General features: G+C 37.0%; 1 protein-coding gene across 3 annotated transcripts in view; it reads left to right on the top strand.

The window, feature by feature from the left end:
- Positions 1 to 22,944, top strand: part of ACER3 (alkaline ceramidase 3) — a 159,862-nt gene that overhangs the window by 65,842 nt on the left and 71,076 nt on the right. For 2 of the 3 annotated variants that reach the window (XM_058545555.1, XM_058545554.1), the window contains exon 3: positions 17,908 to 17,960. The exons of the other annotated variant lie outside the window; for it this stretch is intronic. In XM_058545555.1, the coding sequence (XP_058401538.1) occupies positions 17,908 to 17,960 (53 nt within the window). The remainder of the gene's footprint in view (positions 1 to 17,907; positions 17,961 to 22,944) is intronic. 3 annotated transcript variants of the gene reach the window in all.

The following is a 22,944-nucleotide window of genomic DNA, read 5'->3' as shown; positions in this document are numbered from 1 at the left end:
GTGTGTGTATGTTTGTATGTGTGTGTATAAGAGAGAGAGACACATACACAGACAGAACAAACTTTATCTAGAAACAGATATGTGGTTAACAAATCAGGGACATCTACTGAATACCATAACAAGATTTACAGTATTTTAATTTTGTGACCAAAAATCCATAATAATTACTTAATTGATATGCACTTAGCTTAATTTTTTGAGTTGAGGGAGATTTTGCAGAAAGAGTGGGAACAGACTGTTAGTAGTATATGAGGGCATTGTGTTCTGGCTTGGAGACTAGATCCACTAAGAATTTAGTCACTTTTTAATTAATTCAACAGATATTTACTGAGAATCTATGTGCTAGGTATAGTTCTCAAACCATTGTTCATTGGAGCTTATAGTTTAGGAGATAGACATTAATCAAGTAATTTTATAATTGAGAATGTACTAACAGTTGTGGTGTTATGAAGAAAAGGTACCAAGTACAGTGAGGAAGAATTAAGGAAGTTAAGAGTTAAAAACATTACTTTTTCATATTTTTTCCCATCCTGTGTCCCTGAGCAATTGCCCATTCTTCCAGTACTCTGATTTCTGTTTAATTCACTATCCCAGTTATAGCTGCTTTGGAACCACCCAGGTCCTTGTCTTATATCTTTCTCTTCCTCTTAGTTTATTTTTCTACTGTATTATATCCCAAATATGCACATTTTATGAAAGGAAGAGATGCTCATAATAGATCAATAGAAGAATCAAGATATCTCTCTGATTATTTTTCTAATAGATCTCTTAGTAAAACTTGCTATTAAATTGAAAGTGGAATAAGAACCTAATATTTGTTTTAGGTAAACATTTTTAAAACCAGCAAAATTATTTCTGCTTATATAGAGAGAAAGATGATAAAGAATTCAGATAATACTCCTTGTCTCATAATAAAAATAGGAGGATAAATTGAAAAGTAAAGGCAAGTTATTTGAAGCTAAATTCTGCCTGCCTTTGACGTTAGAATTCTTAGTGTTTGACATTAGGATTCCTAGAATTTCCAGGCTTCGTGTGATATTGGCTTAGTCATTAATTTTTATGAGGCCATGAAGTTTGCTGTTAACATTGTTGGAGTTTGAAGAGATAACAGTAATTATCATTCATAGAGCATTTATTATGTACCAGGCTCTGGGGAAAGTACGTTAATTTATATTATGTCATTTAAAACTCTCCACAACCTATGAGGAACTCTAACTTTGTTTTATAAACATGGTGTTTGAGAACAGAAGCAACTTGACCAAGATCACACAACTAGTAAGTGGTAGAGCCGTGCCTTGAACCCAGATCTATATGCTTTTAATCTTTATGCCATAAACTAGTAATTTAAAACTGTGTATTACCTGAAATAGAAGCAAGCCAAAATAAATATTTTCCATGAGATTTAATTTTTTTTCATGAGATTTAATTTTTCTCTTTACTTTCAAAATCACACGTTGTGGTTTATCTTATTCTTTTAAAATAGAAATGTGTTCACTTATTCATTCCTTAATAAATATTTTTTGAGTCCATATTACATGCCAGCAAAAAAGACAAAATCCTTGTCCCCAGAGAGCTTATGTTATATTGAGGGGAGATGACCTGCAGATAAATAAACAACAAAAGCTATTTGTAGTTGTATGGATATATTTGTTGTGCAGTTATCTAAATGAGTAGGTAATTGGCAACAAGAAAAATAAAATGAGTTATAAAATAGTCAAATCATAAATAAAGTAGAGCAGGAAAAAGTCTATTAAAGATTTTTATTATCTTTAAGTCCAATACTGAAATAGAAATTTACTGAAGTAGAAATGTCACCGAGACACAAAGTCATTTCCCCATGAAAAGGACCATTGGAAATTCTTTGCATGGAGCAGCCTTAAGTTTAGTGTCATCATACCTATAGTCTGTCACTGCTAGACTAAATCACAGTCATCTGAAATGATCTTAAGAACATTATGCCTCTTGTTAAGGGGAAAGTAAGTGGACTGCATACTAGACTAATAACCTTTTAGATTATAGCAATTACATTTAGTAATGAAACATAAAATCAATGTACTGTGGAAAGGACCTTTGGAAATCATTTTATAACTTGCCTACTAACTTACTTATTCCAGTTTATTTATAGTCCCAGTTTTCCAGTCATTGCCAGAAACATCAATGATTTTTTTTCTAGTTAGTTGAAAAAGTAATGTGATAGTTACATTGAAGACAAATTTGGAAAACAGTGCAATATACCCGTAATCTCATCACCCAACAAAAACAGTATTTTCCTTATTTGAGTAATAGTTCCTAATCTTTGTGCACATGCAATTGTGGTTTTCATATGACTGTACTTTGAATAAACATGTCCAACCTAGTAGCCAAAACCCAGGGATAGGCTCACCCAGAGAAGCAGGAACCACAGATAACTAAGGAGCCTATGTAGTCAATGGTCAGGAAGTGAGGAAGGGAGATGGCCAGGAAAGTAGCTTGGTAGAAAGTAAAAGTAGCAAGGTAGGAAGCCTGGTAGGAAATAGCCTGAGGCAGAAAGCAGGCAGCTGTAATGGCTCTTCAGTCTGGTTCCTGTGGCCTCAGTTGTGGTTTATGTTTCAGTGTGGTTTATAGCCTCAGTGTGGATTATGTTTCAGTGTTTTAGGCTGGAGCCAGAATAAGACAATAATTGATTGACAATTATTTTATAGGAAAATAAATATTAAAAATCGTAACAGCTAGTCTCATTTCTGTTATTAACACGTTTATCGTTATTTCTCTAGCTCCAGTCTGTTTACCCTCAATTGGCTATAGATATCCTTAAACAGAATTATCTTGGTTCTCCCTTCAATTGCCATATTATCTGTCAACCACTATTATCATTTTTATCTTGTATTCTTACTTTTCCTCTACCTGTGGAACATTTGTCTGTTACTAACTTAACCTGCCTGAAGGCATGAATAGGTGTTCCGGAAAAAGTATGAATAAGTACTAAAGCAAAGTAAGTCACTTAGGTGGCAGTATTTTGTTGAGCAAAGTATATTTGGAGCACAGCAGGCAAGGGGTTCCCCCCTCCCAATTTTTTGTTTTTTTAAATTGAGGTATATTTCATATACAGTAAAATGTACCAATTTTAAGTATACATACAGCTCAATGAAATTTTACTGACGTAACTACCACCCAGATCAAGATACAGAAAATTTCAGTCACCTGCGAAAGTTCCCAGTCAACACACCCCCAAAAAGATAACCACTATTCTGACTTCTATTCCCATATATTAATTTGCATGTTCTTGAACTTTATGTAAATGGAATCATATAGTATGTACTCTGGCATCTGGCTTCTTTCACTTGATGTAATGTTTTTGAAATTCATCTATGTTGTTTATATCAGTTCATTCTTTTTTATTGATATGTAATATTCCATTTTGTGAATATAATACAATTCATTTGCCCATTTTCCTGTTAATGGGCATTTGCGCATTTCCTGTTAATTGGGCATTAATTGTTTTCAGTTTGGGACTTTTATGAATGAAGACTCTATGGATATTCTTACATATGTCTCTTGATGAACATATGCACTCATTTCTTTTGGGTGTATGTCTAGGAGTAGAATTGCTAGGTCATAGTAGTTTGCATTTAAATTTATTAGAAACTGCCAAACAATTTTCTAAAATGGTTGGGCCATTTTACACTCCCATCAGCAACATCTGAGAGTTCCAGTTATTCCACATTGTTGCCCACACTTGTCAGTCGTTTCAATTTTAGTCATTCTGCTTTAGTGTGTAGTGGTGCCTCGCTGAGGTTTTAATTTGTGTTTCTCCGATGAGTAATGATGTTGAGCACTTGTTGAAAGTTTATTCGCTCTTTGAATATAATCTTTTGTGATGTGCCTCTACAAATCTTTTCCCATTTTTAGATTGGGTTGTCTGTCTTTTTCTTACTGATTTTTATAGCACATTTTCCAGATATGAGCCTTTTGTCAAATATTATATGTATTGTGAATGTTTTCTCCCACTGTGTAGGTTGCCTTTTTACTTTTCTAATAGAGTCTTCAGATGAGCCTAAGTTCTTAGGCAAGAATTTTAAAAGGCACTTAACATACCAGTTTAGTAACTAATATGCTAGCCGTCTGTTGTAATTGTATTGGTTTTCTATTGCTGCTGTAATACAGTACTACAAATTAAGTGACTTAAAATAATAATTAACGTAAATTTATTGTCTTACAGATATGTAGATTATAATTCTGACACAAGTCTCACTGGGCTAAAATAAAGGCGTCGGCAGGTCTCTGTTCCTTTCTGGAGGCTTAAAAGTCAATTTCCTTGTCTTTTCCAGTTTATATGCCTGCCCACATTCCTTGACTCATGGCCCCTTTCTTCCATCTTCAAAGTTAGCAACTTTACATCTCTCTGACTATTCTCTCGTAGTCACATCTCCCAAAAGTTCCAGCTTTTGAGGACTCAGGTGATTAGGTTGGGTACACTATAATAATCCACAATAATCTCCTTGTCTCAGAGTCCTTAATTTAATCACAGTTGCAAAGTCATTTTTGCCCTTTAAGGTAACATAGTCACAGGTTCTGGAGTTAGGACATAGACATCTTTGGGAGCCATTATTCTTCCTACCACACTAATGTAGTTACTACTGTAGCCCATGAGTTGCTAAACTAATGTAGTAGCCCGTCTGCTACTACTGTTGCAACATCCTTATTGGCATTGGGAAGTGAGAAGGTAATCCAAAATACGTTGATAAGGTTAAATAGGATATTCTGGCCTCTGTGTGTGTGTGTTACTATGGTAAGGTTGTATACTACATACGTGGTAGATTAAAAAAGGGAGTGAGTGATCAATTCCCTTTAGGGAATTGTTAGGGTAGGGAAAAGTTAGAAAAGCTCTTTTTAAATACCCTAAATGGCTTCTCATCAGCTTAGGGATAAAGTCTGAACTTCTTAGGACAACTCTCCAAAGTTCATGCTTTTAATCACTGCACTCTACTGCCTCTCCAGTATGATAGTGCATTTTGTTTCTAACATGAGTGCTAACTTCATCTGGAAAGTACTAGCATGCATGCCATATAATTGTAGCTGGCATTGTTTTGACACCACCAATAACACTAAAAACCCTACCTGAGTTCATAGATTTTAAAATAATCACACATTACACCATTAATGCCTTTGATACTTTATAGTAATATGCCCTTCTCCTTTTTCCTTTATTCTAAGTCCCTTCTTAGGCATTGTGGTAAATCATGATGTAATTTAAAAGGAACTCATATTATCACCTGGGCCTTTAATTTTCTGTCATGGCAAATAAGCTAACCTACTTCCCAAATCTAATGGCTCTATTTTCTATGTACATGAGTTTTTTCATGGATTGAGTTAGGGACTAGAAAATAAAATTTGTTGACACCTGTTGTATGCCAGGTACATGCTAGGTAATCCTCACAGCAACCTTTCATGATAAACATTGGTATCCTTATTTTACAGCTGAGGCAGTTGAGTCTCAAAGAGATTTAAGCAACTTGCCAAAGTTGATAACTAATAAGTGATAGACCTGGGATTCTAATTTAGATCCGATTTCAGAACCCTTGTACATTCTTTCCACAGTGTGGTCCGTCAAATGGATCAAAATAAATGTGTATCAGGGCATATATGTATTCCATTGTAACCTTGAAAAACTTTGACTGGTAGCATGCCAAAATATTTGAATCAAGATGTTCCATCTCCGTGAAATTCTATTATATGCTTGAGAGACTGTTAAAACTGTAGTAAAGTACTATGAAGATGAACATCTAATTAGAAGATGCAGATGGTACATTGACCTCTTTATTCCAGTTGCATTACTATTTCAACTGCCTATTTTCACCTCAGCCATGGCCATGTAGGGAAACTTGTCCCTGTTATTTGTTTTTTGGAATGCACTGGATAATTCCTACAAATGTGAATTTTATTTTAACTTTGATGCCTCAGACTTTTTAAGGGGAACATCGTGATGAAATGTTAGCTAAGAGCCACCCTTATATTAATTAAATGTTTTATTTTCTGTGTGACTGAATCAGTCAATTTGCATGCAAGAGGAAGAAAAGGAAAATGCTTAGATTGCTTTTTTTTTTAAGTATCTCTAGAATTTCTAATTTGTATAATTTAAGGATCAATGAATGTTGTTTTGCCTTCACACATTTCACGTTTGTTCCTTTGGCTTAAATAACTCAACTTCCCCATTCTTGGATGTCTTGTTTGTGACAATTTGGATAATATTTCAGAAAATATACACCTGTTGATAAATTGTAACATGTCAATGGTGAAAACTGGTTTACTATGCTAAATTTCACCAATGTTCTCCAGCCAGGCATGCCTCTTTCAATTCAACCATTTTCTCTTTTAAAGAGTTTTATTTATTTATTTTTTCCCCCTAAAGCCCCAGTAGATAGTTGTATGTCATAGCTGCACATCCTTCTAATTGCTGTATGTGGGACGCGGCCGAGGCCGGAGAAGCGGTGCATCAGTGCGCACCTGGGATCCGAACCCGGGCCGCCAGCAGTGGAGTGCGCACACTTAACCGCTAAGCCACGGCCGGCCCAACCATTTTCTCTTTAAATGAGTAAACCTATTTGAAAATCTGTATTCCTTGGCAGGTTGGTCCTAATCTGGGCTCTCTGCCTTACTAGCCTCATCTTCCACAACTCTTCCACATGGACCTTACACTTCAGCTGTATCAAACTATTTGCTCTTTTTAGTACCATATATGTTTTTACATCTCTGCCTTTAACCTCTTTTGTCTGGTAAACTCAGCATGTCCGTTGCTCAGGATTCAGTTTAAGTGTCATTTCTTCTAGAAAGCCTTCCTTTAAACCTTCCTCAGCCCCCTCATAGAATTAGATGACTCTATTCTGTGCTCCCACTGAATACAATGTATGTCTTTCTCACAGCACTTAATACACCATATTGTAATTATCTGTTTACTTTCTGACTTTTCTCTTATATTCTGTATAGGAATACAGAATGGGAAAGTGGCAGAATATGAGGTTGGAGAGATTTGGACGGGGGCCAGATCATGCAAGGCCTTACTGTAGACCAGAGTAAAAAGTCTGAATTTTATTCTAAAAGCCAATAGAGGGTTTTAGCAGGCGAGTGACATGATCCTATTTGTGTTTTTAAAAGATCACCCTGGTGGCTCTGTGGAGAACGGATTTTTGGACCCTAAGAGTGCAAGCCAGGAAGCCAGTTAAAGAGGCTGTTGCAGTGTTCCCAGTGCGAGATGATAGTGGCTTAGACAAGGATAGCAGCAGTGGAGACTGGAGAGAAGTGGATGACTCAGGATACGTTTTGGAGGTAGTGCCTGTAGGACTCATTAATGCCTTAAATTTGGGGGTTGAGGGAATGGGAGGATTTTCAAAGTTGACTTTCAGGTTTCTAGTTTGAGCAACTTTGTAGAGAGAAGGTCTGGCCTTCTGTTTTGATTATGTTGAGTTTGAAATGCCCGTGAGACATTAAGTGATAAGTCAAGTAGGTGTTTAAAAAGTGAGATTGGAGTTCAGAGGTGAGGTTAAGGCATCATTGTCATAAAGCTGGTATTTAAGGCCATGGGAACTGATGAGATCACCAAGGGAAAGAATGTAGAAAGAGGAGAGGGCCCAAAGATGAACATAAATATCACAAGTTCGTCACCCAAAGGCAGAATCTGGCATGCAGACATGTTTTACTTGGCCCATATTTAAAATTTAACCATGTTTTAGGTTAGTTGCCCACATTTGAAACTTGAGCGACTTCCCATAAAAATCCATATCTTTGCCTTCTCTTGATAATTAGAAGATGCAGCATCACTGGGCTTGTATTTCTGTGCAGTAACAATGAGCCCAAGCTATTCTCTTTAGTGTGATCTGTCCAGTTGACCACAATCTCTACACTGCTGCTTATTGTTCTTTCACTTAGCCTGCTTTACTCAGATGCCTGTCTGGGCATTTGAATTTACAGCCCCTGATTTAGATGTTAGGGATAGAAGGAGCCAACAAAGGAACCTATGAAGAGGCGACAACGAGATAGGAAAACCAGGAGAATAGGGTTATAGAAAACTGGAGAGGAGAGTGTTTCAATTATTAAATGCTACTAGGAGATTGAGTAAGATGACGACTGAAAAGGGCTGTTTCAGTGGTGTGAAGAGATTTGAGGAATGGATGGGGAAGAGAGATGAGGAAGTGGAGGCAGTTCTTTTGGCAACTTAGGAAAGTGAAGAGGCACAGGTAAATGGGGCAGGAGAGTGGGTTTTGGAGATACTAGAGAATAGGTGAACAATCCATTAGAGAGGTAGAGATTGATGATACAGGAGAGAAAGGTGATAAAGTGAAGATCTTGGAGAACGGATGACATCCTAGAGCACGAGAGCCAGATTGTCCTTTGCTCGGAGGAGGCATGTTGCTTCAGGGAAGGAGGGAGGGAGAGCATTGATCCTGAGGTGGTGGCAATGCAGAATACTAACGGATAAAAATGAGAGTAGCAGTGTTCACACAGAACCACAGAGTTATTTTAGGCTAAATATTTAGACTAAATATACATTTATTTCGACTAAATATAAATTTATTTAGCCTAACATGGACTTTGGAATTTAATCTGTAAAAATCTGATAGCAGGTTTCATAAAGAGCACATAATAGTCATAAATATAGTCTCATAGTATTGAAAGAGATCAAAAATGTTATTTTACATTTTACAGGTGAGAAACTGAGGCTCAGACATGTGAAGTGGATTTAGCATTGCCCATTGAGTAGAACTGGGACTTGACCCCCTATTCCATCTTATACTCTTCCTGACGTACCAGTATCGCTAACTCTCTTATCTAAAGTCTAAATGAACTAATCAGGTACTTTAATCTTAAGGGAACATCAGTTGATTTTTCTGGTCAGGTTTTGGAGAGCATTGTGGTTGAGAGAATATGCTTAAACTAAATTTGTTTTATCACCTTTGTGATTCAAATTTAAAAAGGGAAAAAACAGGTTCCAAAGCTGGTTTGGAGATTTTTCTTTTGATAGCCTTGTTATAACCTCAGAAAATATGTTCTGTTGAGAAAAGATAATACTGAATATCTACAGAATATTTTTTCCTATCTTTTCCAAAATTTAATAACAAAACCTAAAATCATACCTTGCCCTCATTTCTTCTTATCTAATGAAAATATGTTTGATTCTTAAATATGTGCCTTATATTTCCACATCTGGCTTTTGAAATGATTTTATTTGGTGCCTCTAATTTTGTCTTGATTCATATTCTTACCACAAAATGACCATTTCCTAAGTTTTGGGTCAGACTTGACTTGTTCAAGTTATACACTGAAGGAGTAGTTTCTGGAGAATACTTTCTAAATACCTGTACCTTGTCAAAACAATTACATGTGCACCCTTAAGTTGTAATTTATTTTTCATTACAAGATTCATAAATAAAAGTCTTTACTGAATTAAATCATGCAGATATTACTAACTTTGGTGGGGTTTTAAAAAATTGTTCTTTTGCTTTTGTGACTTGTTGATTTTTACAGCTAGAAGGGTTTTTACTCCCCTCTCCCCCATTAAAACATACAAGCGCATCATAGTTTTCCCTTGGATCTGGGTATAGTCAGCATGATAAACCATTTTAAGAGACCCAGAATATCAGTGTTTATCCTCTTGGTCTTGTTTTCTTTCCAATATTTTAATATGTCTGGAGAACACTTGAGTTAATTAGAAAGGAAGTAATCAAAATAATTCCTGAACTCTCCTTTGATTACTTGTGAAATGTGGAGATGTGGCTGAGTCTCCCCCATCTGGCTCACATTAAACCACCTCTTGCCCTTGTTTCCTGTGCCCCAGGTTTCCTAGGGCCTGGGCACAAAACCACAGTTTCATCCTTGACTAGTTCTCTTTCTACTCTTCTCTGGACTCCCATGTCCCTTCATTTGCCATATCTTCAGGTTCTACCTTTGTGATTTCTAGATTTGGCCTCTTTCTTTCCGTTTTTAGTGTCATCATTCTAATTGAGAATCTGTTTTTTCCTCACCTGGACTCCTCCTTAGTAACCTCACACGTGGCATGGGACACCATGTACTCTTTTCCTAAGTAAAAGTTCTGTTCTTTTGGACACGTGCTTACAACCTTATCAAAATTCTGAAATTTCTCTTCATTGCCTCCAAAAGTAGGTGTGACACAAGGAGAGGCTTTAGGGCCAGACAGAAAACTCAGCTCTGCCACTTAACTAGCTATTTGACCTTGGCCAATTTCATAACCTTTCTGAACACCACTTTCTTCCTATACAAAATAGGAATAATAAAGTAGGAATAATAATAATGTAGGAATACCTTGTAGGTCTTTTGAAAGATTAGGAGATAGAGTATATAACGTACCACATCTGGTGCTAGTATCGTAGATGCAAACTTTAAAAAGCACTGTATGTGCTCCCACCTCACTTCTCTGCCTTATTTTCTATTCCTCTCTTACACTCACTCCAGTCCTACTGAATGAAGTGCTTATCCCTAAAAATTTTCCACATCTCTATACTTTTACTCAAACTGTATGTATGTTCTCCATTTGTACGTTCTCCTTCACTGTCTCTGCCTGTGAATCTCTCTAAGTTCCACCTCAGATGTTACCTTGTCAAGTAAACTTTTCTGTTCTTATTGTCCACATTCCACCCAAATAACATTTTTTCCTCTTCAGAACTCATTTCCCCTATTATATTTTCTCAATTCAGGGACATTCTTCACCACCTTCTACTACGTATACACATACTCTTACTGTAATGTGAAATGCTGGATCATCAAGGGAGAAGGAAAAAAATCAGCCAATCAGCAAATACTTAATAAGTGTTCTCTATATGCCTGGCACTGTGCTCGGTTCTGGAGATTCTTTAGTGAACTGTAGAGACCTGGACCATGCATTTATGAATCTTAGAATTTAACAGTGATCTTCGGCTTTTGATGTTCAACAAAATCATTGGCAGGCCTTTAAAATACAGGTACCAGGGCACCCACTGAATCAGGACTTTCTCGACCAAGGGCCTAGCATTTATAAAGCTCTCTAGGGAAAATAGTGTTCTCCAAAAGCTGATAACTACTGGCCTTGCCAAATACTACTTCTTAGCTGCCTTGTATGGTTGACTTATTGGGGAGGAAGCAGAGGAAGATTTGATTTAGGAGGTGACATTTAAAATGGATCTGGGATACATACTGGAGTATTAAGGGGTGAAGGGACATGATGTTCCAATGTACTCATAAATGGTTTAGAGAAATAGTAATTATATATATATATAGCAAATTGTTAAAATTGGTAAATCTGAGTAGAACATATATAGGAGTTCACGATACTATTCTTTCAACATTTCTGAAGTTTGAAATTTTTTCAAAAGAAAAAAGCTGAAAGGAATAAAGAACAAGAAAATTGGATCTAGAAGTTGCGTAAGATTTCAGTAAGCAGAGACATAGATTAGGGGCAGGTAGGATTGGACGGTGGAGGGGATAGGTATTCCAAGCTGAAAGGACAGGGTCAGCAGAGGATGAGCAAAGGCAGAGCAGACTAGAGGTTGATGGTGAGAAAACAGACCAGTCAGGTAAGCAGCCAGTGTGACTGAACTGCAAGTTGCAGTAAGAGATGAGTGGAGCCAGGTTATGAAGCTCCGTGTACGCCTTGCAAGGAGTTTAGTCTTTATCATTTAAACTAGCAGTCACCGAGTAGGATGCTCACACCCAGCTGGTGAGACAAACGATCTGTTGGAGTGCAAAAACAAAACTTTGTAACTTCTGTTTGTATATATGTTACTTCTTTACTTCATTTTTCTAAATTTCTATTTTATGTGTTTTAAAATATATGTAGTATCTTACTACAGCAGTATGTATACAACTTATAAATAAATATACATGTATGGGATTGCTAAAAAAATTTTGCTATCAAAGTTGGGAGACTACTCCTTTAGATATTTTCCTGCCTTGTAACCAGAGTGATATTTTTTAAAATGCAAAACCAATCATGTTAATCCATATATGTATGTGTATGTGTGTATTGTGTGTGTATGTGTATTTGTGTATGTGTTTGTCATTTTTCAACATACTACATATACATATGCAACTTTGTCTTTAGGATAAAATCCAAATCTGAATCAGATTTTAACCTGACTTTAAAAGCTCTTCTCAATTTGCCACCTACAAATCATGCCAATCTTCTCACTGGACCCCTACCCAAACATTGGTTCATGGTCTAAGCCAAGCTCTTTCTGTTCTTTGAATACACTACCTTGCCTTTACTCTGGATGATCCTTCTATATAGAATAATCTAATTTTTTAAAAAACCCTCTCACCTAGTTAACTTCAATTTATTCTTCAAGTCTTAGCTTAAGTGTTACTTCTCCGGTAGCCCTCTTCTGACTCCCTAGACGAGGCATAGACTCCCATAGCTCTGAAGCAGCTCCTTTCATATTTTTAATGGCTTGCTTTAAGTTCTGAGGACAGGAACTGTATCTCTCTTGTTTACTTCTTTATCCTAGTAGAAATGCTTGGAACATTGTTAAGTGCCCAGTAAATATTTGTTGCAAAGGGAATGGGGTTGTAGAGCAACAGGAACTCTCATTCATTGCTGATGAGAATGCGAAGTGGTCCAGCCACTTTGGAAGACAATTTGGTGGTTTCTTACAAAACTAATCATAATCTCACCGTATGATCCAGCAATCACACTCCTTGGTATTTACCCAAAAGAGTTGAAAACATGTCCACACAAAAACCTGCACACAGATGTCTATAGCAGCTTTGTTCATAATGCCTAAACTTAGAGGCAACTAAGATATCCTTCAGTAGGTGAATGGATAAATAAACTGTGATACCTCCAGATAATGGAATATTATTCGTTGCTAAAAAGAAATGAGCGGGCCGGCCCCGTGGCTTAGAGGTTAAGTGCACGCGCTCCGCTACTGGCGGCCTGGGGTTCGCATCCCGGGCGCGCACTGACGCACCGCTTGTCGGCCATGCTGAGGCCGCGTCCCACATACAGCAACTAGAAGGATGTGCAACTATGACATACAACTATTTACTGGGGCTTTGGGGGGAAAAAAAAAGGAGGAGGATTGGCAATAGATGTTAGCTCAGAGCCGGTCTTCCTCAGCAAAAAGAGGAGGATTAGCATGGATGTTAGCTCAGGGCTGATCTTTCTCACAAAAAAAAAAAAAAAAAAAGAAATGAGCTATCAAGCCATGAAAAAGACATGGAGGAACCTTAAGTGCATATTACTAAGTGAAAGAAACCAGTCTGAAAAGGCTACATACTGTATGATTCTAACTATATATGACATTCTGCAAAAGGCAAAACTATGGAGACGGTAAAAAGATCAGTGCTTGCCAGGGGTCAGGGGAGAGGGAGAGATGAAATGGCAGAGCACAGAGGATTTTTAGGGCAATGAAACCACCCTGTATGATATTACAGTGGTGGATACATGTCATTATAAATTTGTCCGTACCCGAGAGTGAACCATAATGTAAACTGTGGAATTTGGGTGCTAATCATGTGTCAGTGTAGGTTCATCAGTTGTAATGTACCATTGTGTTACGGGATGTTGATCGTGGTGGGGAGGGCATGTGGAGGAGAGGGATTATGTGGAAAATCTTTATACTTTCTGCTCAGTTTTGCTGAGAACCTAAAACTGCTCTAAATAATGAAGTCCATTAAAAAAACACAATCACACAAATCTAAAATGTGGAACATTCTACTAGAAAAGAACAGGGAATGAGGTAGTCATTAGGGAAATGCCAGTCAAAACCACAATGAAATACCACTTCAATCCATTACGATGGCTATAATCAGAAAGACAACAAATAGCAAGTATTGGGAGGATGTGGAGAAATTCGTATATTACTGATGGGCGTGTAAAATGATGCAGCCACTTTGAAAAACTCTTTGCCAGTTCTTCATATAGAAACTCTTCTATATGTTTCCATATGACTTGGAAATTACTCTCCTAGGTATATACCCAAGAGAAATGAAAACATATGTCTTTTTTCCAAAGAAGATATACAGATGGCCAACAGGCACATGAAAAGATGTTTAGCATCATTAATTATCAGGGAAATGCAAATCAAAACTGCAATGAGATATCACCTCACACTCGTCAGAATGGCTATAATCAACAAGACAGGAAACATCAGGTGTTGGAGAGGATGTGGAGAGAAGGACTCTCGTACGCTGCTGGTGGGAGTGCAAACTGGTGCAGCCACTATGGAAAACAGTATGGAGATTCCTCAAAAAATTAAGAATAGAACTACCATACAATCCAGCTATTCCACTGCTGGGTATTTATCCAAAGAACGTGAAAACACCAATGCGAAAAGATACATGCACCCCTGTGTTCATTGCAGCGTTATTCACAATAGCCAAGACATGGAAGCAACCTAAGTGCCCATCAAGGGAAGAATCGATAAAGAAGATGTGGTATTGATACACAATGGAATACTACTCAGCCATAAGAAATGATGAAATCCAGCCATTTGTGACAACATGGGTGGACATTGAAGGTATTATGCAAAGTGAAATAAGTCAGAGGGAGAAAGTCAAATACCGTATGATCTCACTCATTAAGTAGCAGATGATAACAACAAACAAACACATAGAGACAGAGATTGGATTGGTGGTTACGAGAGGGGAAGGGGGGGAAGGAGGAGGGTGAAAGGGATAATTAGGCACATGTGTGTGGTGATGGATTGAAATTAGTATTTGGGTGGTGAACATGAGAACATGATGTAATCCATGCAGAAATAGAAGTATAATGATGTACACCTGAAATTTATATAATGTTATAAACCAATGTTACCACAATAAACCAAAAATAAAATTAAAAGAAAATGTCCATACAGAACGATCTCGGGGACATAAAAATATATGAATAAAATAAAGATATTAAAAAAAAAAAAGAGGGCCGGCCCCGTGGCTTAGCGGTTAAGTGCTCGCGCTCTGCTACTGGTGGCCTGGGTTCGGATCCCGGGCGCACACCGAGGCACTGCTTCTCCAGTCATGCTGAGGCCGTGTCCCACATACAGCAACTAGAAGGATGTGCAACTATGACGTACAACTATCTACTGGGGCTTTGTTGGGGGGGGGGGAGGAGGAGGATTGGCAATAGATGTTAGCTCAGAGCCGGTCTTCCTCAGCAAAAAGAGGAGGATTAGCATGGATGTTAGCTCAGGGCTGATCTTCCTCACATAAATAAATAAATAAATAAATAAATAAAAATAAAATCAAAGCTCCACCGTTTAAAAAGAAAAAATGCATGTCTGCACAAAAGCTTGTACATGAGTGTTCACAGCAGCATTATTCATAATAGCTAAAATATGGGAAAAAACCTAAATGTCTGTATTAGCTCCAGCTACCATAATAAAATACCATAGACTGGATGGCTTGAACAACAGACATTTATTTTTTACAATTCTGGAGGCTGGGAAGTCCAAGATTAAGGTGCTGGCTTATTTGGTTCCTGTTGAGAGCCCCTTTCTTGGCTTGCAGACTGCCACCTTCTCCCTGTGTGCTCACATAGCCTATCCTTGTTGCATGTAGGTGGAGAGAGTGAGGTTCTGTCTCTTCTTCTTCTTATAAGGATACTAATCCCATCATGGGGACCCCACTCTCATGACCTCATCTAAACCTAATTACCTCACAAAGGCCCCGTCTCTCAAATACCATCGCATTGGGGGTTAGGGCTTCAACATATGAGTTAACGGGGACACAAACATGCAATCCATAACAATGTCCATCACCTGGTGAATGGATAAATAAAATATGGTATGTCCATACAACGGAATATTATTCATCCATAAAAGGAATGAATTATTGATACATGCTATAACATGAATGAACCTTGAAAATATTATGCTAAGTGAAAGAAACCAGGAAGAAAAGACTACATATTGTTTGATTCCATTTATATGAAAAGTCCAGAAGAGGCAAATCTGTAGAGACAGAAGATAGATTGATAGTTGTCTAGGGCTGAGGAGGGAGGAGATTTGAGGAGAAATAGGGAGTGACTGCTAATAGGTGTGGGGTTTCTCTTTGGGGTGATGAAAATGTTCTAAAATTTAGATAATGTTACTGGTTGCACAATTCTGTAAACATACTAAAAACAATTGAATTGTGCATTTTAAATAAATTAATTTTATGGTATGTGAATTATATCTCAATAGAACTGATAAACTTTAGCAAAAATTGGTGGTTTGCTTTAAAGTGGCAAAATATAAAATATTGTGTGGAGAAAGGTGATGCTGTTCTGTTACATTTCTTTGCATTCTAAATGGATTGTTGAAAGGAAATAAATTGTAGAGATCTCTGGAAAATCAGAAACTTTTAAAGCTACATAATAGATAGTAGCAAGAGAACATTTGAAAAGGTTTGAATAAAAGCAGTCCTTGAGTGAGGCATGATTAAGTGGCCAGTCTGCCTTTCAGGATGAATAGTCATCCCACTTCATTTTTATTTTTTTGCTTCATGATATATTGTGTGACTTTAACTGGGTTTGATTTTTTTTTCCCCCTTCTATTAATTTATCCACCTTTGCACCTTCTAATATCTCCTTTGGAAAAAAAGACACCAGCCATCCTGCTTCCTCTCTTTAGTAAAATGAGTGCAGTAACTCTTTACTTCTCTCGTCTTATTTTGAGCAGTTAAAAAATAATGTTATAATGTACATAGTAATTTTTTTTGAAAAGCAAAAGTAACAGAGTTTGACATTTTTCTCAAGTGGCTTTGTACAAATTATTTGGTGACACCCCCGTTCACCATGTTTGTTGGGCTGACTCCTGCAGCATCATTCTTGCTTTCTCTGACATAAGTGCCCCCCCTTGTGTGTTCCCATGGCACTCGGTGTGTATGTCTTTATCATATGTCCATATACTGGCAGCTTCTGCCATTTATCTGCCTGTCTCCTCCATTAGACTGTATGCTTCATTAAGGCCAATGACTGGCTCTTATCTTCGTACCTCAGCATCTGGAGCTGAATTTGGCAAATAGGAGGTGCTAGGTAAATGCTTGTTGAACTGAACTGAATGAATCACAGGAGAAGCCCTGTTACCAGATGTGATAGGGGCTGATATCTGGTCAGTTAATTTTTAAAAAGTCAAAGCATATAATTGTTGAAAAATATATATAAACTGACCTTAAAGTTTTAATTAAAACATATAGTTATATAATCTTTGACAATTATTTGATGTAGGGCATGGCCTTTGAATATGGGACCCTAATTGTAGTTCTACGTAGCCTTTCTTGCATTAAAAAACAAACAAAAAATTTTAAAAACCCTAAAGTGAAAAAACAGTTTATTTAAAATAGAGGCACTTGGGAAGAACTTTTAGACACGAATACAGAATCTTTAGATTTTTACTATTTTTCACAACCTGTAACAGATATCTTCACCACACCTAATTCAACAGAAGTTTTTATTAGCAGCTCTCTTTTATTGAGTATGTTTTAAGCATTTTAAATAGAAACAAAGCTCTCTTTTTGCAGTCATATTTCTGATAACTAAATACAGTGGCGTTAACAGATTTGGGAACAAACAACTGACTGGCTCTTAGTAAGCATACAATTCAACTATTTGGATCAGAAGTGCAAGGAAGTACTGAGGTGCAGCTAACCAGCTATGGGCGTTAAAGCTTATCCTGAGCATCAGGTAATAGATTTTATAGAAAGAATGGAGAATATTGACTAATCTAGTAAATCACGTAGTGGAGGGAATTTAAGAGAACTCACACTGTACTTGTTTTTTTCTATACCAAAATTTCATCCATTATAGAGCTTATGCAGAGTCTGCTATATCCTGCACACAATTTCGTAAGCTTTGTTCTTCTTAAAACTCAGTGCTTTGAAATGTCTTATTGTCTTCTCAAGTCACTCTGGCCACCCCCAAAGAATTTCAAGCTAATTGTTTTTTTTATTTGTTTCTTTTAATTTCAGTGGTAGGAATGGGATCCTGGTGCTTCCACATGACTCTGAAATATGAAATGCAGGTCAGTAATGAAAAAATTGACTAACTGCTTATTTCTCTTTATCCAGAGACACTTCAAATTTGAGAAAAGAGCACATTACTAGAGGATGGTATTGAGACAAGAGACTGAAAAAAAAAGGGATTTGTGATATCTGGAGGGTTTTTTTTTTTTTTTTTTTTGTGAGGAAGATCAGCCCTAAGCTAACATCTGTGCTAATCCTCCTCTTTTTGCTGAGGAAGACCGGCTTTGAGCTAACATCTATTGCCAATCCTCCTCCTTTGTTTTTCCCAAAGCCCCAGTAGATAGTTGTATGTCATAGTTGCACATCCTTCTAGTTGCTGTATGTGGGACGCGGCCTCAGCGTGGCCGGAGAAGCAGTGTGGTGGTGTGCGCCGGGGATCTGAACCCAGGCGGCCAGTAGCGGAGCACGTGCACTTAACCGCTAAGCCCTGGGACCGGCCCCCGGAGTTTTTATTTCAGGCCGAAAAATCCAAATTATCTAAGTGAAATAAAGAGGCAAGCAAGTAAGTTGTCCATAGAGAAAGCAAGCAAGAGCATTCTAGCTTTCTGACCACAGCTGTGCAGGCATGTACAGTTTTAGAGCAGGATTAAAGAGTAGAGTCCCATGGAGACATCTTAAAAGACAGAATCAGTTCACCAAAATAATATATTCTTACTCTTAGATGCCTGCATTCCCTCATGTCTCTTTTTTATGGCATCCATTTGAATGGTCTGGTCCCACTAAATAGCAAAGTTTTAGAGCAATGCAAGAATTTTTATTTATTGTCCTTACTCTAAGGAGGCCATATAACTAGTCCTCAGTCTTTTGACCTCTTTGTTCCCCATGACTAACCCAGAAACTTCTAGAACAGCACTGTCCAGTAGAAATATAACGTGAGCTACATATGTAATTTAAAATTTTCTGGTAGCCACATTAAAAAAGAAATAGGTGAAATTAATTTTAATAATATATTTTATTTAACCCAGTATAGCCAAAGTATTACTTCAACATGTAATCAATATAAAAATTTATTAATGAAATGTTTCATATCCTGAAATCAGGTGTATATTTCACACTTGCAGTGTATCTCAATTTAGGTTAGGTTTATTTCGAGTGCTCAGTAGCCACATAAGGCTAGTGGCTACTGTTTTGGACAGTGCTATTCTGGAAAGATCTGTGTATACAACAGTCTATGAATTATTAATTATAACTATGTTAAATGCATAAGAATTAATTCATAGGATTGATCCTAATGTTCAACACATATTTATATTAAGGTGTTATGTGTGCTGTGCATGCCATACTTGACTTGGAGAATACACAAATGAATAAGGCACTGGTCTGAGCTGATCAAGCATAGAACACACTTCTTCCCATACTTTCTGGCTGGGAAAACAGACTTGTAAACAATAATATAGTATGAAAATTATTTTTAAAGAAGTACAAATAGGGCCGGCCCGGTGGCTTAGCGGTTAAGTGTGCATGCTCTGCTACTGGCAGCCCGGGTTCGGATCCTGGGCACGCACCAACACACTGCTTCTCTGGCCATGCTGAGGCCGCGTCCCACATACAGCAACTAGAAGGATGTGCAACTATGACATACAACTATCTACTGGGGCTTTGGGGGAAAAAAAGGAGGAGGATTGGCAATAGATGTTAGCTCAGAGCCGGTCTTCCTCAGCAAAAAGAGGAGGATTAGCACGGATGTTAGCTCGGGGCTGATCTCCCTCACAAAAAAAAAAAAAAGAACACAGGGGTGCATGTACCTTTGCAAATTGGTGTTTTCAAGTTCTTTGGATAAATACCCAACAGTGGAATAGCTGGATCATATGGTAGTTCTATCCTTGATTTTTTGAGGAATCTCCATGAAGTACAATGATGTACACCTGAAATTTTTACAATGTTATAAACCAATGTTACTGCAATAAACAAAAAATTTATTAAAAAAAAAAAAAAAAGAAGTACAAATAATCTATGGTAACACAGTGGAGCCTGGAAGAATCTATAAAAGTTAGACATTTAAACAGAATCTGAAAGAATTAGTTGAAACCTTTTAGGTAGTGAAAGGATGAAATGACATACCAGACTTGCACTATGACATAAAGAGAAGCAGGGAGTCATTACAATGTGTGGTATATCTGACAAAAGTAGTAAAGCTAGAACTTAAAATGTGTTTGAAGAAATGGTGAGAAATGGCAGGAATGATATTCAAAATATTTAACAACTGTATGGCAAGGGTACCAACAATCAGAACGGTGATACTCGTGGGCAACAGCTGAATAAAAACCCTGAAAATAAGGCTTTGCATTTTATAATGGTAAAAAGTAATTGGAATGTGTCCAGCTCTAGTAATCATCAAGTACTTTCATATATAGTATCTTAGATAATTATTACTCGTGTTTTACAAATTCCAATACCAAGCTGAAAGAGGCTAATTGATTTGACCAAAATCACCCACGGTTTATAAATATCTCATATATATTTATATATATATATACACACACATATTTCTATACATACATATATATGTTCATTCTCTAGCTCTGTCCATGAGAGCACCTGGGAGAAGGGAACCGCCATACCAAAGAGCACAGCTAACAGCGAGATCTGGTTTCTAAATATCCTTCTCCATTAAAAGGAACCAGAGCTGATTCCAAGGGCTGGGGCAGGAAAAAGGACAATATGAGCCTGCAACATGTTTTTTTGCCAGAAAGAATGGAAATGCTAAAAAAACGGTGGGGACATGTCAAAAGGACTCTGAAGCCAACTTGAAGGGGTTACCACTGGCCAAATTTGGGACAATTTGAGCATCAAAATAAGTAATGATAGTAACAGGTTATAACAGTTATCAAACCCACTGAATATATAACCCATTGAGTAAAATGGGAAATCATGAGTCCATACTAAAATAATACACAATGTAATAAATGAAACAATAAGTGATTATAGATAAATGAATAAATTAGAAGTTGGATGCTGAATTCACATAGTTTCAAAGTACCTCATCACAAAATAATTATAAAGGGAAAAAGAGTAACTTGACAGTGGTGGAGCCTAGCAGACATCTGACCTCATTTAAGCAGTCAGAATGAGTATCTTCAGTAATGGGACAAATCAAAATTGTATGCCATCTGATAGGATACAGTGGCAAGAACATAGCATCACTTCTCTGATATTCTTACCAAAGATGCATAATCTGAATCTAGTCATATGGAAACATCAGGCAAAATCCAAATTGAGTGACATTCTATAAAACAGCTGGCATGTAATCTTCAAAAGTATCCATGGTCATAAAATTAAAAGACTGAGGAACTGTTCAAGATTGAAGGAGACTGAAAAGACATGACAACTAAATACAACGTGTGATTCTGGACTGGATCCTTTTTGTGTGTGTATGCTTATATTTATGATATTATTGGGACACTTAGAAAAACTTGAATAGGGTCTGAGGATTACATGGTAGTAATTAATCAATGTTAATTTCTTGATTTTGTTGGTAGTATTGTGTATATGCAGGTGAATTTCTTTTTTTAAAGATATAATTCTCATACCGTAAAATTCACCCTTTTAAAATATACAAGTCGTTTTAAGTATACTCACAAAATTGTGCAACCATCACCACTATCTAATTCTAGAACATTTTCATCACCCCAAAGGGAAACCTCATGCTCATTAACAGTCACTTCCCATTACTCCCTCTAGCTTGCCCCTGATGACCACTAATCTACTCTCCATCGCTATGGATTTGCCTATTCTGAACATTGCATAGCAATGGAACATACAATATGTGGCCTTTTGTGTCTGGCTTCTTTTACTTAGGCCAAATAATATTCCCTTGTATGGATATACCACATTTTGTTTATCCATTTATCAATTAATGGACATTTGGGTTATTTCCACTTTTTGGCTTTTATGCATAATACTGCTATGAACATTCATGTACAAGTTTTTGTGTGGATGTATGTTGTCAGTCATCTTGGGTATATTCTTAGGAGTGGAATTGCTAGGTCACATGGTAACTCCATGTTTGACCTTTTGAGGAGCTACCAGACTGTTTTTCAAAGTGGCTGCACCATTTTACATTTCCATCAGCAATTTCTCCATATCTTTGTCAATACTTATGTCCGTCCTTTGATTATAGCTATCCTAGTGAGTGTGAAGTAATATCTCATTGTGGTTTTAATTTACATTTCCCTATAACTAATGATACTGAACATCCTTATGTGCTTATTGGCCATTTGTATATCTTCTTAGTAGAAATGTCTATTCAGATCCTTTGCCCATTTTTAAATTGGTTATTTGCGTCTTTATCATTGAGTTGTAAGAGTTCTTTATATATTCTGGATCTTAGACCCTTACCAAATAGAAACCATTACCTAATCCAGAGTGGTGAAGATTTATACCTGTGTTTTCTTCTAAGAGCTTTTATAGTTTTAGCTCTTACATTTAGGTCTTTGTTCCATTTTTAATTAATTTTTGTATGTGGTGTAAGGCAGCGGTCTACCTTCATTCTTTTGCATGTGGATATCCAGTTGTCTCAGAATCATTTGTTGAAAAGACTGTTCTTTCCCCATTGAATTGTCTTGGCACCCCTCTCGAAAATCAATCAATCGTAAATGTAACAGTTTATTTCTTGACTCTCAATTCAACTCTCAGTTCTATTCCATTGACTTATATGTCTGTCCTTATGCCAGTACCACACAGCCTTGATTGCTATAAATTTGTAGTAGGTTTTGAAATTGGGAGCTGTGAGTCCTCCAAATTTGTTCTTCTTTTTTAAAGTTGTTTAAGCTATTCTGGGTCCCTTGCATTTCCATACGGATTTTAGGATCAGCTTATCGATTTCTGCAAAATGTTAGCTGAGATTTTCAAAGAAATTATATTGAATCCACAGATCACTTTGGAGAGTATTGCCATCTAATTTTAAGTCCTCCAATCCATGAACACAGGATGTCTTCCCATTTACTTAAGTCTTTAATTTCTTTCAGTGATATTTTGTAGTTT

Source organism: Diceros bicornis, chromosome 7, assembly GCF_020826845.1.
Source record: "Diceros bicornis minor isolate mBicDic1 chromosome 7, mDicBic1.mat.cur, whole genome shotgun sequence".
Lineage (NCBI taxonomy): Eukaryota > Metazoa > Chordata > Mammalia > Perissodactyla > Rhinocerotidae > Diceros > Diceros bicornis.
Note: the sequence above shows the minus strand (reverse complement) of the source record. Positions and strands in the feature narration are given on the sequence as shown.